We start from the raw sequence: 18,458 nt of genomic DNA on the forward strand, positions 1-18,458 counted from the left end.
AATTGCAAGGTTCTTGCAGATCCACTACTGAACTATTTTTTTTTCCTGTGTTTCTAAGCCATAAGGATAGCTCATCTTTCACCAACAAAACATTAAAATATATTTTTTTAAATGGTGATATCTGGTCTGAAACTACTCTTTATCACAGTCCACTTTCAGGATCAGGATATGAAGAGTGCTCTGCCATTACATAATGCACTAATGTCGGCAGTTTTCAGAAGTGCCCACATTGTTACAAAATCCATCTGTTTTACACCATTTCTCAAAGGGGAAATATGAACATGCTTTCCTTTTGGGAAGTGCCACGGGAAGAAGCAGCCGCAGAGATATTAAATTTGCTTAACTGTGAACAGCGTTCTATGAAGGCAGCAGGATTTCATGATGCCAGTACAAACCCAACTCTTAGAACTTAGAAAAAAAATAAAACACCCCACACCCTTTACTCAGCATGCATGGGAGTCCTCACATATGCGCAGAGCCTCTTCCAGAGCTCAAGCTTATAGCAACATAATCAATTTCCAGGGAGACGGACACTAACAATGGCTAAATCATCCTGCTTATGGAGAACCTAATTTCCAGGTAAAATAAACTTATTTTTTTCATCCACAAGCTGGCATAAATTAGCCGTAACGCATGGGGAATCCCAAGGTGAGGGTTGCAGTGTGGAGCACCTACTGACATAAGCAGCAATCCAGACCCACCTGTGGAAAGTGGCCTACTGGGTAAACAGGTTGCACAAAACTGCTTGTGCAAAGTTACTGTCTCTTTGAGACGTGTTGTCGAGACAGTAGTAGGATGTGAAAGTGTGAATTGACAACCAAATGGCAGTTTTCCAAATAATTTCAATGGAAGTGGCCCATATATGAGCCAATGAAATCACCATGGCTCTCACCTGATAAGCCTTGACAGTCTTTAATCTGTAAATCTGCCAGTGTGTTACAGTGCACGATGCAGCTTGCTGGCCAATTAAGAGTTCTTTTAGCAACTGTTGACCCAATCTATTGGTTTCAGAGGAAAAAAACAGCTGAAAAGTTTGACAGCAGGGTTGTGTCCTTCTGAAGTAATATGTTAAGGCTCTCTTGGAGTCCATGGAGTGAAGAGTCCTTTCTCCTCGGTGTGCAGGTGGTCTTAGAAACAAAACAGGCAGCACGATAGTTTGATTGATGTGAAACGCAGGTACTACTTTTGGAAGGAACTTAGGGCAAATGCATAGAACCATCCTGTTTTGAAAACTTCAGGTATGGTGAAAAGGAGACCAGGACCTTCATGCTGAAGGGATGCCAACAGGAAACAACACTTTCCAGGTAAGAAACTTCAAGTCCATCAACTCAAGAGGTTCAAAAGGTTTCATGAGTCGAGCAAGGACCACAGAGATCCCAAAGCACTGGAGGTTTATTGCTCAGAGACTTGGAATGTTACAAATCACTCTTGATCTTTAATATAGGAGAAGGGAGACTGGAGCTCTTTCCACCTGCTGGTGATACACTACAGTGACACTTACATGAACTTTAACTGAAGAAGTGTTTAGGATTGAAGACGAGAATAGCAACTGCTGAAGCTCGTCCCTCAGACCACAGGAGAAAGATCCATCCGAGTGGTCTCACACCAAAACGGAAAACTTCTTCTGCCTGAAGCTGTAGGATCTTCTGGCAGAAGGATTTCAAGCTGAAATCAGCACATCCTCCACCTCCTGTGTGTTGGGCATCTATGTCATGAAAAAGCCAATGATGGCAGACTCAGATGGTACATTTTGCAGACTTCATGTGTGATGAGAGTCAGAGAGTTTCCCCAGCAAAAAAGGAGGCTAAACTGACAGATGGGAGACAAAGGGATGCCATACCTGATATGGCCATACTGACATTATGAAAATCAATTTTGCCTTGTCCTGAATGACCTAGTCCTGACAATGAGAGGACTTGACAGGTACATAAAAGTAGATCACTGTCCCAGTTTAGCACAAAAACATTGGGAGCTGAACTGCAGCTGTTTGGAATCATGAAATAGAACTGCTAAACCTTTTTGATATCTGAGGCATACTGGTCAATCATCAGCATTTCTCAAAGATTGAATTCCTCCATGCCGCTTTGATCCGAGGACTGCGTGTTCCATTTTTATCTTGGCAATAGATGCGGTGATGTTCAGAACACATGGTAGCCACCCAGAAAAAAACACTCCATCAATCTCAATCCATCCATCTTCTTAAAGAGACCGTTCTCGCAATTATTATTATATTGGCTTCTGTTTTCTAGATCGTCCTGCTTTTCAGTTATAACCTTTTAACTGTGGATAAAAGTTGAGCTACTTTATAACTTTTTCAAGTCTAACACCCAAGCTGCTATGCATATTAATTGAAAGTTGATAAGCATATCTTATTGTGGCTATCATACCTGGAGGAAAAGATGGGTTTGAAACCTCAAGATCCTTGGCCGCCATTTTCTCCTCTGGGTGCATGATCTTAGGCACAGACTTTCCACTGGATTTCCACACAGCTTCCCATGTTGTACAGATCACATTGCCAGTATAGAAATATTTGAACTGTCCTTCATATATTTTTAGAGGTCAGTTTGGAACAATTAAAAATTAAATTTCAGGGATTACCTGCAAGAGTACTGTGCTAAAGCTCCTTCGTTTACTGAGAAATCACATGAATCCCCTCCTTCCACATCATTCTAACAGCATTCTCTCCTGTATTTATAATGGAAATTGCATTCAATTGTTCAATTTATTTTTAAATTCTTAAATAAAGTAAGTTTGCTTACCTGTTAACAGGTTTCTCTGCAGTCTGGAGGATGAATTGGCCATGACACGTGGGTGATTTTATCTGGTGGCACTGAACGGACCTATTTCTCAGAGCTCAGTAAACTTTACTGAGCATGTATGGGAGTTCCCATACTCACTGCCTCATGAGCCCCTTGGTCTGTTTCAGAGCTTAAGCTTTAGTGAGGTAGACTACTCTCCAGGGAGGTGGGTGGCCAATAAGCAGAGCAAATTCAATCTGCTGTAGTCCATGGATAACTATTTACAGGTATGCAAACTTACTTTCTCCATCAACAAGCAGGCATGAACTGGAGAGTCCCAAGCTGAAAGCAGAGCAATTCTGAAAAAGCAACCCAACCATACCAGTGAAGAGTACACTAATGGGTGAACAGGCTGCAAAAAACTGCTTGCCCAAAATTGCTGTTACCTCGACATGTTGACCAGACAATAGTGAAAAGTAAAGGTGTGTGCAGACAACCAAGTTGCAGCTTTTAAAATGTCTTCAATTGAGATAAATGAAACAGCAAAAGGCACCACTCTCAGGTAAATATCTATATGAAGGTTCCAAAAAAATATAATAAGATACTAAAAAATATTATGAAAGTAAGATGCCGCATCAGCAAGCCTGTCAACGTATCCAGCTATACAAGTTTGGATCGTCAGGTCTACTCTTTATTCGCGGCTCTTACTGGCTGAAAAAGCCTCTTATTAGTAACATGAAACAAAAGCTTATAGCCCAGTTCTTTCACATGTCGTCAATAGAGACTGTATAGTGTAGACTTATGTCCCGTCTGAACAGTTCATATATCGTCCATAAAGAATGAGTGACAAAAAATTGAGTACCAAACTTATACACACAGCTTGTGGATTTATACCGATGGTTGTACTATCACTGTCACTGTACCCGACAGTGGCCGGTGTTTCGCTGCAACAGCGCAGCTTCTTCAGGGGTTAGTGAACCTTTACAAAAAGACACTGCAAAAAAATAAATAATTATCAGGCGGGTAATCAAAACGAATACCAATGTACTTATTTCAAAAGTGTAGAGGAGCCAACCTCCTTATTTTGGACGCCAGGTCTCACAACGAATGTTTGTAGAAACAGGGACAGAAACCGCTAACCACAGGTTGATAGAATTAAATAGCCTGCTGAAAAACATGCGTGATGTCGTCTAAATGTAGGTTGCCATAACAACAAAGTAAACAACCAGAGAAAGTAACCAAAGTAGAAAAGATCACTGCAGAAAAACTTGTAATTCCAGAGCGGAGTTGAGACCTGAGGGATAAACTGTATTAAGCTGATGAATCCAGCGTTGCTCTTCCTGTATTTAAATCTCCTCCTCGCCAAGAAGGGGACAGTTGTTCTAATACACAGGCTCGTAAGGAATCAAAAGAATGTGAAAATTCTAAACAATGAGAAACCAAAGGAGCTGTAATCCGTGATTTATTCAGGCACGACTTATGTTCAATGAGACGGGTTTTGAGGGATCTGCTCGTTTTCCCTATATACCACAGGTTGCAAGGGCACTGAATCAGATAGATAACCCCTGCAGACGAACAGTCAGTGTGTTGCTTGAGCACAAAAGTGAAATTAAATCTTGAAAAAAAGATCGCTGATGCTTCTATCATGATGTTACACATTGAACAGGAACCACAGGCTTTATGAAATCCAATAGTAGAATTATATGCTGGAATAGAGGAATCAGAATGTACTAATTGATCCCGCAGGTTAGATCCATGGGTATAAGAAAACCTTGGAATTTGTTGAAACTCAGGATGAAGCTATAAAATATGCCAATGATTGTTGATGATTTGCTTTACTTTGGATGACATTGATGAAAAAGGAAGTATACACGTCAAAATATCTTCCTCAGTGGTGCTCTGTGGTAGAAAGAGCCCCTCTCTATGAGCAAATTTAGCTCTTGTGTATGCTCTTTTTATACAAGTGGTAGGATATCCTCTGGCTTGAAATCTAAACCCTAAGGAATGTGCCTGAAACTTAAATTCTGCTTCCGTAGTGCACAGCCGCCTAATTCGAAAAAACTGGCTCACTGGCAGATTTTCTTTCAAAACTCATGGGTGAGCGCTAGAAAAATGTAAAAAAGTGTTACTGGCAACTGGCTTATGGTAAAGTGTAGTGTTGAATGTCACATTATTCTTAAAAATAGTAATATCCAGGAAATGAATTCTCTCCTTCTGAATCTCAGTAGTAAAATGTAGATGAGCATTACAACTGTTGAGCCACTGTAGGAAATCATTGACCATTTCAATTGTGTCAGACCATAGAAGAAAAATATTGTCATATCCTTTTCCACATGACTATATATTGTCCAAATGGATTGTTATTATGTACATAATGATTTTCAAAATGTGCCATATATAGATTAGCTAGATCGGGGGCCATGGTGGCCGCCATAGCTGTGCCACAAATTTGTTGAAAAAAACATGCCCTCAAAGGCTAAAAATAGCGCAATGTGAAGCAAAGACTGTAAAAAATGAGTAGGTATCCTCTGTGGTTGAGGGAGAGCCTCAAAAAACTGTGTAGCTATGTCAATGGCTTCTATTTGAGGAATGTTTGTATAAAGAGCCTCTATATCAAGCGTCACCATAAACAAATTAGATACATCACCAGAAAAACTTTCAATGATTTGGATCATTGCCTGAGAGTCTCTAATATAAGATGTTTGTTGTGATACATAAGGTGCCAGAAAATAATCCACAAACTTAGATAGAGGCTCCAGCAGTGAACCCCTGCTGGAAACAATAGGTCTTCCAGGAGGATGCGTAATATTCTTATGTATTTTTGGGAGAATATAAAACACAGGAACCTTAGGATATTGTTTAACCAGAAAAGACGCTTCAGAGTAGTCAAAAAACCTGTGTCTCTGCCTGTTTTAACAAGTTTTTCAATTTCTTTAGTTAGCTCAATGGTAGGATCAGCTTGCAATGGATGATAAAAGGACTGATTGTTGATTTGTTTATGAACCTCTGCACAATATTGTATACGATCTAAGAGCACAATTTTGCCACCCTTATCTGCTGGTTTTATAATCAAATTGGTATTATCTCGGAGTGATTTCAAAGCAATAGTTTCTAATAGTTACTAATAAGAGGCTTTTTCAGCCAGTAAGAGCCGCGAATAAAGAGTAGACCTGACGATCCAAACTTGTATAGCTGGATACGTTGACAGGCTTGCTGATGCGGCATCTTACTTTCATAATATTTTTTAGTATTGATTATTACATTTTTTTGGAGCCTCCATATAGATATTTACCTGAGAGTGGTGCCTTTTGCTGTTTCATTTTGATAGATAGGACCCATTAAATGCTCTTTTGTGTTTTTTTTCAATTGAGATAAGCCACTGAAACCAACATGTCTCTCACTTCATGAGTCTTGACAGAATTTATAGTCTGCAAGCTAGCTAGTATATAACCATGTGCAATACAGTACACTAACTAATTTGACAAAGTTCTCTTGGCTACTGCCACACCCAGTCTTATTGGGATCAAAAGATACAAACAACTGAAAAGTCTGATGGTGAGGATGAATCCTTCTCAAGTAGTATACCAAGGCTCTCTTAAAGTCCAAAGACTGGAGAGCCTTCTCACCTTTATGTGTATGTGGTCTTGGGAAAAAAAAGTAGGGAGCACAATAATTTGGTTAATGTGAAAAGCAGACACCACCTTTGGGAGTAACTTAGGATGTGTGCACAGAACCACCCTGTTGTGGAAGAATTGAATGTATGGCAAATAAGAAACCAGTACTTGCAATTCACTGACCCTATAAACAGATGCAACAGCTACTAAGTACATCAATTTTCATGTAAGGAACTTTAAATTACCTGACTCCAGAGGCTCAAACTGAAATTTCAAGAGCTGGGCCAAGTCAACATTAAGCTCTTAAGACATTGGTAGTGCACTTACAGGAGGCTTGGAATTACCAAATCCCTTCATATATTTGGATACCAAAGGATGAATGGAGATTGGCACGCCTTTCCACTTGTTTATGGTATGCCACAATAGTACAGAGGTGCACTTTCTTTGACCATGTGCTAATACCTGAAGAAGATCGGCAAAACAAATATTGGAGCAAATACTTTGGGCTACAGGTAAAGAGGTCAGAAAGCAGGACTGCCACCACAATGATAAGTTTTTCAATTTGAAGCTATAGGGACCTTCTAGTTGAAGACTTCCTGGCTGAAATCAAAACAAATTCCAAATCCTTCGGAAACAGCAGAGAAGAAACTATTGTGCATTCAACATACATGCCGTGAATGCCAGAGATGACAGATTTGGACGGTAGAGTCTGCCTTCCTCCTGCATGACAAGGAATGGAAAAATTCCTAATATGAATGGAGGTGGAGGCTGTACGGATAACTGGATGAGGTATGGGAACCAACATCTTCCCTAGCCATGTGAAAGCAATGAGGAGAAATCTCACATGATTCCAAAATACCTGCTGGACTGTCCTTGCAATTAATGGAATTGGAGGATTTGTATATAGAAGACATGTCCCAACTTTAGCAAGCATCAAGAACTGAACTGTATCTGCCTGGAAGCTTGGAGCAGAACTTTTTAACTTTCCTGTTCCTTTCTGAAACAAGTCAATTGTCAGTTTCAGAAATAATCTGCCCGCCTCTTACTGATCCAAGGAGTACCTGTGCAGAAGAAGGACTCTGCTGAGAATGTCTGCCAGTGTGCTTAGGGCTCCTGGAAAGTAGGTTACTTAAGGTGAGCTCTGTGACCAAGAGCCTATGCCTGGATCAAGATAGACTCCTGGCAAAGAGCAAATGAGCTTGTGCCCTTGTTTTGTTATGCAGATCATAGCCACCAGACTGTCCGTCTGGATCAAGATTCTGTTTCTCAACAAGTGGTGGAAGAGAGATTATAGTGGATAGCAGATGGCACCCAATTCTAGCAGGTTAATCTGAAGTTAACTCTCTAAGGATCATGCCCCTCTGAATTTGAGCAAAATAGGTATCAGCTCTCCAGCCCCTGGTGGAGTCGTCCGCAGAAGAGATATAGCCCGAGAGGAAGTTCACATTCAGACAGTTTCAACCACCACTGCAGGGATGCTTTCATTTTGACTGTCACTGATATGTGATGGTATAAAAGCTGTCTTAACTGATCTCCCGTGATGGAGACCCTACTATATATAGACCTGTCATGTTCAACCAAGTCATGGGGACTGCATGTACTGGAGCTGCCATGTGACCAAAGATGATCCATTGTTCTTGCTAGAGATTAGTCCCACTGCAGGAGGGTCTTCACTAGGTCATTTAGCACCATGGCCCTTTTTCCTGGGAAGAATGCTAGCTCCCATTCAGAATCTCTCTCATGCTCCTATGAACTGAATCCTCTGGAAAGGGCTAAGGCTTGATTTGACAAAGTTAATTAGAAACTGGAAGGCTGTGCAATTAGACGAGTCAAACAGCCTTCTCAAGGGACTCCAAAACCCCTGACTGGGATGGGTCATCACCAACCAATCTTTTAAATAGGGGACAACAAACACCCTGCTAACGGAGCTACATTGCTACCACTGCTAGATCACAGACAGCCAAAGGCAATGTACCTCCTCCATCACAAATCTGAAGAATTTCCTGTGTAATGGGTATTTGAGCATAAGTGTCCTTAAGGTCCAAGGCGCACGTCCAATCTCCAAGCTGAATGAACAGGAGGATTGCATGGGGAGAATTCATCTAGAATTTCTCCCACACTAACAGATTGTTCAATCTTTGTAAAACCAAAACAGGTCTCAAATCTCCCCTCAGCCATCCCCGTTTTCTTGGGGAGCGAGACCACTTCCAGCCAAAGTTGAGCAGACTCCTATAGGTCTGAATTGAAGACTGAAAAGCAGTGGATCGAAGAAAAGTGACAGAAATGTAACCTAGCCACACACCACAATTGGTGGCAGGGAGTTGAGCTTCAGATCCAAGAAACATTAGGTCCAGACTTCACCTGTGGCTGCTGAGGGACTTTTGCTCAACATCTTTCCCTCTGAAGCCACCTGGCAGGAAGCTTCTGCTGTTGTAGAATAGGAGCAGCCTGATGATGTTGATAAGAGTGGAAGGGGCATCTCAAAAAAAAAAAAAAGAGCTCTCTGTAAGAGGTACTGACATCTGGAGGGTGGAGGCTGGTCCCCTCTTCTGGTCAGCAAAGACTGAATAGTGACTTGATGCTCCTTATTCTGAGCTACAATCTCCTTGAGTGTCTCTGACCAATTTGTTTCCTGTATAGGGAACATCTGCAAATCAATCATAGACCTCTTCATTCAGACCCTGCCAGTCTGTGAGCCCCATTAACTGCCACCAAAGTCCTAGCCACAGACTGTGGAGAGGGAGAGAGGCAGAAAGAGAGAATCTGTAAGTTTCAGGAGTGATTCCTTCCCCCTCAAAGCGGGGTAGGTTTCAGAATATCAACACTGAATATTCACAAAACAATAATTATATGCTTTTGATATAATAATTAGGTTCATGTGAATGTTTTTTGTTTCCCTGAATACCAGACCCATTTGGGGTTCTCATCGAAGGCATGAGCTGAGAACAAGTGTACCATTTCTAATCCCAATTGGGAAGGCCACAATCATTTCACAAACAGAGGAACAGAAGTAAATTGTGGAGAATTGGGATTATGATTTGGGGAGTGGTGAGATCTCGGGAGGTGTGGCAGTGGCAGCGGATAGTCTGTATATGTAATGCTATATTGTTTGGTATCTGGTTAGTATGGTTGCTCCTATCTATGTTTAAAAAAAGGTTTGGACAAGTTCGTGGAGGAAAAGTCCATTAACAATTAAGGTAGAGTTGCAGAAATTCTCTGCTTATTCTTGGAATAAGCAGCTTGGAATCTATCTACCCCTTGGAATCCTGCCAGGTTCTTGTGACTTGGATTGCCCACTGTTGGAGACAGGATACTGGGCTTGATGGACCCTTGGTCTGGTCCAGTATGGCAGATCTTATGTTCTTATGGTTTTTATGTTGCATTATATTATGTATGTTAATTCTGTAAACCGCTTCTATTGTAAATTTTACTGGTTATGCGGTATGTCAGGAAGTATTTCTTCACGGAAAGGGTGGTGGATGCCTGGAATGCCCTTCCGGAGGAAGTGGTGAAGACAAACTGTGAAGGATTTCAAAGGGGTGTGGGATAAACACTGTGGATCCATAAAGGCTAGAGGATGGGAATGAAGAGTAGAGTCATGGGGGCGGCTTGCTGGAATGTTGGCTGCTACCTTGTGATTACTACCCTTACTCAAAAAGCCTTTGCACGGTTAAAGCAACCCAAAAATTGCTCTCTGCTTCTACGGCAGGGGGAAATGTGGAAAAGAGGATTCGCATTCAGACAACAACCAAAAAGGACTGAACGTCATAATCTGGGAAAACAAATAAGCATGGGGGTAGCTTTTCTTATCACGGCAGTTACTACCCTAAACCAATTAAGCCTAATACATCACTCTGAAAGCATATACAGCGTTGCTCTCTGCTTCAACGGTAGGGGGAAATGAGGAAAAAAGGATTTACATTCAGACAACATCCAACAAAGCATCATCTGTGCAGTCTGGGCAAACAAGCATTGGGATAACTTGCTGGATGCGGCGATTACTACCCTTAACCATAAGCCTTATGCTCACTTTTGATGCAACTCCAACATTGCTTTCTGCATCAATGAAAGGGGATGGCAGGAAATTTGAATCAAACAGTTACCAACAAGATTGATGAAACAGATAAGTATGGGAAAATAAGTGTGGAAGCTTGCTGAGCAGACTAGATGGGACGATTGGTCTTTTTCTGCCGTCATTTTCTATGTTTCTATATAATTTTTTAAAATAAATAAGGCAAGGAAGAGCAAAGTAAAGATTTTGCATGACAGCACTGCACACTGGACCAATCACGGAAACATGCCCCTGCCCAAAAAAAACCCCAAAACACAAAAAAAAAACCACACACTAATGATAGCACAGCATAGATGTAATAAGTTTCAAATTTTTCTCCCCCAACCATCTCACATCCCTGAGCTTAACAATATTTCATTTTCTCCAGGAGTTCCAGCCTTAAAAGCAAGCATAACCAATTACATTGGACACACTGGACCCCACTAGTTTATCCTAGCAATCAGTGGCAAATTTACACTCTTTACAGATTTTCAACTACCTGAAAGGAATTAATCTCAACATATCAAATCTTTTCCGATAGAAAGGAAGCTGTAAAATGGGGGGGGGGGGGGTGTCACAATATGAAACTTCAAGGTAGAGGACTCAGGAACAATGTCAGGAAATAATTCTTCTTGGAAAGGGAGGTGGATTCATGAAACACCCTCCCGGACCAGGTGGTGAAGATAAGAACGGTAATAGAATTCAAAAGGGTGAGGGACAGACACAGAAGAACCCTGCTAGCTAGAGAAAGGAAATGAAGCAATAGAAAAATTATCCCATTACATCTATAGCTTACATTTCGGCTTGGTGGTGGCCCACATGGAGCGGCAGTTCCTACCACCCTAACAAAATAGAAAAATAAATAAATTACTGGGCAGACTAGACAGACCATTTTGATCTTTATCTGCCGTCACTCACTATATTATCTAAAGTCACAGATGGGAGGAGAGGGACGGCCCCCTCTGTTGTGTCCGGCAAATCCGGCCTAGGGAAAGGTGTCCCGTCAGGATGATTGATCGGCCCTAAATAAAGATGCAGATGCCGGAGATACTTCCAGTTTCCAGGGTTGTTGGCCCTTGACAACTGCCTAGACTGCCCCCCTGCTGACAGTACTGTCACAAGTATCATAGACTGGCATAGACCAATAGGATATCCTGTGGTGTCACTGCAAAGTTTTACTAACTGGAAGATGGGGAAGGAAGGATAAATGATAAAAATGTACTTTACCTGCAGTTTCTATCTAATTTAGATGCTTTTATATTATGCTAACTTCTGAAACACTCTCCACTGAACAAAGTTTTCTTTTCAAATTATACCTCTCTCAAATGGGAGGAGACATTACAAATTTACAGGGATTCTAAAATTTCTCACGAACTTGTTCTCTAGGGACAAAATTCACTTGCTATGTATTCTTATCTTCTGCACACTCCCCTCATCCCCATTCAATAATTTGTTTCAGGGTGGTAAAGGGGATGGCAGTAATGCATGGTGAGTGAACCCCCTCCTTCTCTCATCCCAGCACAGCCCTCACACATTCTTCCTGGTGTAGCCCTCTCTCCTTCTCTAGTCCCACCTGCAGCCCTCTTTCTTTCCTCTCCCATTATTTTCTCATCTCTCCCCTCCATTTTCTCCTCTCTCACCCTCTGGCACTCTTCTTTTATCTCTTAGCCCACTTCTTTCTAGACCTCAGTGCCTCCTCCTCTCCAGACTGTCCTGTCAGCCCAGAAAATGCATTTGTCTTAGGTGAGTGCATTTTGGAATCCCCAATTTTACATATAGTTGGGCATGCTAGGGTGGCCACTGGAAAATCTGGAGGTCTGCTGCCAGTGTCCTAATAACTGAAGAGATTTTATTTTTGGATGCTTTGGGGCCATCTTCAAGCATCAGCTGACTTGTGGGGTAGTCTGGGCAGAGTTTCCAGATTCCCATTCTTATCTGTATGGGAACTGCATGGTAAATCCAAACAGATATATAATTGTGTGTGTGTAGAAACTATCAAATTATAGAGTTTGGGGTGCAGGTGCATGTGATGTGAGTGCATTTTTTTAATCTGGGATTTGAAAATGCACTCTCCTCACATACACAAACCCCCCCCCCCCCCAATTTCTATATACCTATGTTAATAGTTTCTATATATACATAGACATCTACATTGTTTAGGTTTAACGAGCAAGTCCCTCACAGATGAAGATGAAAAACAGAGGAACTTTGCACGGAGTACCCCAACGACGAACAGCGCAAATGCATCCAAAAATAAAACCCCTTTAATTAAAGCACTGGCACCAGACCTCGACATTTCTCAATGGTCGCCCCCTTAACACGCCCAACTGAAGGCACAGAGCCTCCCCTGCGTTATTTTTGTACAAGCTCTACAAGGCCACTGTGCTGAAGACAGACTTTGAAATAGATTTCACCTCACCGGGTTTCTTTTGTTATTCCCAGCCTCTTCCCAGGCAAGCTATATCAGGCTGTTCCTTTCACAAAAAAAAAAAAAAAAAAATTCTCAGACACAGAGAATCCTCCATGCACAATGCTTCACTTTCCTCTGCCGGTGTCCATGGCAACGCCACTTCCCACTGTGACAGATTCGAGCACTGCTGCAAAAATCAAGTGCTGGCCAATAAACTGGAGCTGAATTTACAGTGCAAGGTCAGCGAGATTTCCCTCCCCTCTAAGAACATCCTGGAGGGAGACAAAACTATTCATCTGCCCTGCTCCTCCTTCACCTCCGATGAAGCCTCTCCCCCCCCCCCCCCCCCCCAATCAAGCTATTAATGACACGCGTCAAACCTACGACACCTCCTGAACCCATAAAATGGTTATCAGTTGTGTGGTCCCGGTGTAACCACCAGCACTGGCAGTAAGCACACCTTCAGCTTCTCCCACAGCTCCCCCCCGTGAGCACATCACTTACATACCTGCTGCTGGCTGGAGAACTTCACTTTCGGATTGTTATCAATTTCCCACAGCCCCTCGTTAAAGCCCTTCCTCTTGTTCGGCTTCCCATATTTATCTTTATTTTCCAAATAAGGAAAGATGTCCTTCGGCCCCAGAAATGCCCTGGAAGGCGGAAGAGAAAAATGGAAGAGTTAGGAAATGAATTATCAAAAGAAATGTGTATTTACTAGAAAAAAAACACTGGCCTGAAAAGGAGAAGGATGCACTCTAAAGTAAGCCTGTAGGCAGAGGTGCTGCCAAAAAAAAAGTGTCATTTCAAAACACAGTTAACAAACGTGTGTGCTGCAGACACACATCTGTACTGGGATCTAAAGCACCTGTAAAATATCTATCTATATAAAAAAGAACAAATATATAAAAACAGAAATTGGGCTATGTGCTATATAAAGTGCTCAAAAATATTATAGCAAAAAAAATCCCAAGTGGAAAAAAGCACTAATGTTAGAAATTAAAATAATGCTTTATTAGTAAACTGAAAATTTAAAACAAATGAGCAGTTTCTTAATTGATTATTCCTATATCCCTTACTAGATAAATATACATCGAGTTGTACAAATACACGTTTTACAAACATAAAATTGTATTATTACTAAAGGATTGACCAGGAAGTCGCGTAAATTGCAACCCCTGGTGCGGGCAAAAATGAGTCTATTATGAAAGACCCGATGTAATGACAAAATGTACCACTGCTTCAAAATGATATCCTGAATCACATGTGACCTGGATGAAAAAGGGATCATGCACATCAGTAGGTCCACCAGATTAGCCTCATTGGAGAAAATGTCTTTTTACAAGGTCACTCACACATTTTTATTCATTTTGCTTCAGATTTTTACTGTGTTCTGTGCTAGGGTTGCCCCCTGAGGAAGCCTTCACCGGCGAAACAAGGGTCTAGTTGAGTATTTTCCATCAGACCCAGGAAACAACACAACAGTTTACAAAAATAATTTGTATTGTGTGAAAGGTAATGTATGAGTGCAGGTGTGTATTTTAGTTAGTGCTTGTGAATATATTTGTATGTATTTGGAGTTAGTGAATGCTTTAGGAACAGTAAATCATATATTGGTGGTATTTGTGCCAATTTAACCCACTGTACAATTGTATAACATATGTACAATTTAGACTAGTATAACATATGTACAATTTAGACTAGTAAGGGATATAGGAATAATCAATTAAGAAATTGCTCGTTTTAAAATCTATTCCTATATTTTTCTTTTGGTGTGCCTGCATTTTTTTTGTCCTCTGGCATGAAGAGAGAAGGCCTGTGATGACATGCAGCTGTACCCAGGCAGGTTATGCCCCTTTGCAAAAAGAATTGCTATTAACTGCTGAAACATCTTTGCCTTGCATTTTAATGCTTACCAAACCTTTTTTTTTTCATAAGTTTCACTGCAAAAAGGTGGCTTTTTTTTTTTTTTTTTTAAATGAGAACACACAATATTCCATCCAATCAAACTGCTTTAAACAAAGAACATTTCTATTTTAGGTGTCTATAGATGTTTGCATCCCTGATCAAAATGTATTTTTCAATCAATTAATTTATCAAATCCCGAAACGCTGTCCCGACAATTAAAGTTGGAGGACAATCGAGCAAGCACTAAGCTTAGTCATTTTAAATTGCATAAAAAATATTTTAAAAATTTTATGAACTGAAGGATGAACAACAAAAGGCAATGGAGGCTTGGATTTAGCTGGGAGTTCCTATAGTGAATAGTCATGATAGTATAAAGTACAATGTTGACATGGATTTGTTAGGGATAGTGTTTGACAAACTTAAACACATCATCTACAAAGTCAAAATTAACAGCAAAGAATCATCCAGTATTAAATCTTCAGTAGGAGTTCCTCAAGGATCTTCCTTATCCCCCACCCTATTTAACATCTACCTCCTCCCCCTCTGTCAACTGCTTACCAACCTAAGATTAACACATTATCTCTACGCAGACTATGTTCAGATTTTAATCCCCATAAAAGAGTCACTCTCAAAGACTCTCCTATACTGGGAAAATTGCCTTCACTCCATTAACCAACTCCTCAACAATTTGAATCTAGTCCTAAATACGTCCAAGACCGAACTGCTCATCATTTCAACCGACCATTCCAACTCCTCGCTTCAGCCCCCTCATACAGCCCAAATCTCGCATGCTAGAGACCTCGGAGTAATCCTTGACAATCGCTTAAATTTAAAGAAATACATTAACAACATGACAAAGGAAGGCTTCTACAAACGGCAAGTCCTAAAAAGGCTCAAACCCCTCCTGTTTTTCCATGACTTCAGGACTGTCCTCCAAGCCACGCTCTTTGCCAAGATTGACTACTGCAACACACTCCTTCTGGGGCTTCCACTCTCCTCCACTAAACCTTTGCAGATGCTCCAGAATGCAGCAGCTAGAGTCTTGTCTAATACAAACCGCAGAGAGCACATCTCCCCCATCTTAAAGAACCTTCATTGGCTTCCAATAAACTATAGAATCTTACACAAATCCCTTACCATAATCCACAAAACGATCCACAAACAACACCCACTGGACCTCCAGTTCCCCTCAAACTCCATTCCTCATCCAGACCCATCAGAGAATCATACAAAGGATCTCTCCATGTGCCTCCTAACAAAACTTCACGCCACACCGCAACCAAAGAACGAGCATTCTCGATAGCAGGACCCACTATTTGGAACAATTTACCTCCTGACCTCAGACTGAAACCCTGCCTACAAACATTTCGAAAAAAACTTAAAACCTGGCTATTTTGCCAAGCTTTCCCTTAATCTATTCAATTTCGGAACTCTACATCTCAAGCCTACCTGTCATCTTACATAGCGAATTCCTTTAATCACAATGGTTATCCCTCTCTACTTCTCTTTCTTCTAATCCCAAGTTTGATCTCCTTGTTATATGTAACTTTCTACCTCCTCTGATTATTCTACTGTTAAATGGTTGATAAAATGTTTACCCCTTGTTTCATGTAAACCGATTTGATATGACCCCTGTCATGAAGGTCGGTATATAAAAGAATTAAAATAAATAAATAAATCTTGCTACAATTTTAATGCAAAACTATTTGTTCATTTTAAGATTGGAAATAGGAATAAGTCATGTGCAAAGATTTGGACACCCTTCCAACTGATTTATTACTACTTTTCTTTAAAAAAGTGAATATGGCCCACAAAGTTGGTTGACTCTTTAGGCTTTCAATTAGTCGTGTGAAGACACTTCCAAGGTTAAACAAATACTCTGACCCTTCCAACCTCTCAGACTATTGTTCTGTCTACTTTCAACAACCATTGGATCCTCTACATAGCTGCTGGAGCATCTGAAAATGAAGATAATTTGCTCCTACAAAACAGGGGATGGTCATAAAAAAAAAAAAATCTCTGAATGCTTTCAGCTTGCAATTTCAATTCTCCAGACACTTACCATAGTAACATAGTAAATGATGGCAGATAAAGACAAAAATGGCCCATCCAATCTGCCCAGCAATGATTGTATACATGCTTCCACCTCTAGATCCTGTCAGTTCTTGAGCACAGGGGCACACAGGGAGAGTCAAGGCTCAATCACCTCCCGGAGTTCCCGCACAAGGAGGAAAATTGTCTTTTCAAAGCACTTAGGGTTTTGTCTCTCTGTGGGGCTCTTCACCACCCCAGTCAGTCACACCAAAAATCATTCTTCACTCTAAATGCTGTTGTTCAAAATAAAGTCTTTACTGAAACTGAAGGCAAGAAAACAAACCAAAGTCCAACAGTACCCTAGAGTAGGGGTGGCCAACTGGTGCTTTGAGAGTAACATGCAACTCTTTGGAGCACAAACTGTGACTTGAAAGAGAAATCTGATCTATACTGCTGACAGTCTACTCTACCTATTGTACGTTGCAATCCTCCCCCTTCTCAGCAGCCAGCTTTTGGGTAGAAGATTTGCGTTTACAACTTCCTGAGAATCAGCTATTGAGAAGGGGAGGATTGCAGCATGCAGGAACTGCCTGCTTTCAGGTCTTCATCCTACCAAACAATGGCTGAAGATGAGGTTCAGCTAGACAGTTATGCAGCCCATCCTGCAATGGCCAAAGAAGAAACAGAGTAGGCCATTGTGGACCAACCAATGAACAATAAGACGAACAAATGACAGTTTGCTAAAAAATCATTTAGAATCAAACTTCTAGCTCCCTGAGGTAGAGAGTCCAAGTATAAACTCCAAGGTTGCAAAAAGGTATACTTTTTCTTAAACAGCTTACCCTGGACATCTAATTTTTCCAAACTGCAAGACTATGTAACTCGTTTCTCCAATGCATAAAATTAGGTGAACTAGGCTCTTGTCTACAACATAGAATTATTTTATTTTTCAGCTAGAAGAAAGTTTTTTTTCAATCATAAACTTATGGTTTTATGTCCACAGGAAGAAAATAAATCGAACAGAAGAACATCAGCTGTACAAGGGTATATCAAAACCAACTACATATCATTGTATCTTACCCCCAAACTTCTGGATTATTGCATAAGACCAAAAAGTATGAACCAAGGTTCAGTCTCTGACATACATTTAATAAACATATCAGTTAAAGCAAAGTTGGCTAATAATGCTCATTTTTGTGAAATACAAAATCTTGTTAGAAATTTAAATTGTGTTTCTTTCAATATCATATTTCTGGCTGCGGAGTTAATAACAGCAAAAAAATGAAACAATTTCTTGTCAGTGACTCGTAGATGTAATTCGTTTCCACTTCTGTAATAAAGAATTAAAATCAAATGCCACTTCTGTCTGTTTTAACATTTTATGTAAAGCTGAAAGAGGTGGTCTAAACTGGGTCTTGTATGTCAAAAATCTCTTTCAAAATTGACCACCTCTGTGAATCCAGGAAGGAAGTGTTCAATAATAAAATATGTCCAGCCTGAAGGAAGACAAACATAAGAACATAAGAAATTGCCATACTGGGTCAGACCAAGGGTCCATCAACCCAGCATCCTGTTTCCAACAGTGGCCAATCCAGGCTACAAGTACCTGGCAAATACCCCAAAACTGCTCAATACTGAAGGAGTGCTTGAATTTCCTAAAATAAAATGGTTTACCTTGCACCTACATAGCTTAGAAATCATGGAGA

General features: G+C 40.7%; 1 protein-coding gene across 4 annotated transcripts in view; it reads right to left on the reverse strand.

Moving 5' to 3' along the window:
- PSIP1 (PC4 and SFRS1 interacting protein 1) overlaps positions 1-18,458 on the reverse strand; it is a 249,383-nt gene that overhangs the window by 156,716 nt on the left and 74,209 nt on the right. For all 4 annotated transcript variants that reach the window (XM_029605901.1, XM_029605884.1, XM_029605894.1 and 1 more), the window contains exon 4: positions 13,322-13,463. In XM_029605901.1, the coding sequence (XP_029461761.1) occupies positions 13,322-13,463 (142 nt within the window). The remainder of the gene's footprint in view (positions 1-13,321; positions 13,464-18,458) is intronic.

This window comes from Rhinatrema bivittatum, chromosome 1 (genome assembly GCF_901001135.1).
Source record: "Rhinatrema bivittatum chromosome 1, aRhiBiv1.1, whole genome shotgun sequence".
Taxonomy (NCBI): Eukaryota; Metazoa; Chordata; class Amphibia; order Gymnophiona; family Rhinatrematidae; genus Rhinatrema; species Rhinatrema bivittatum.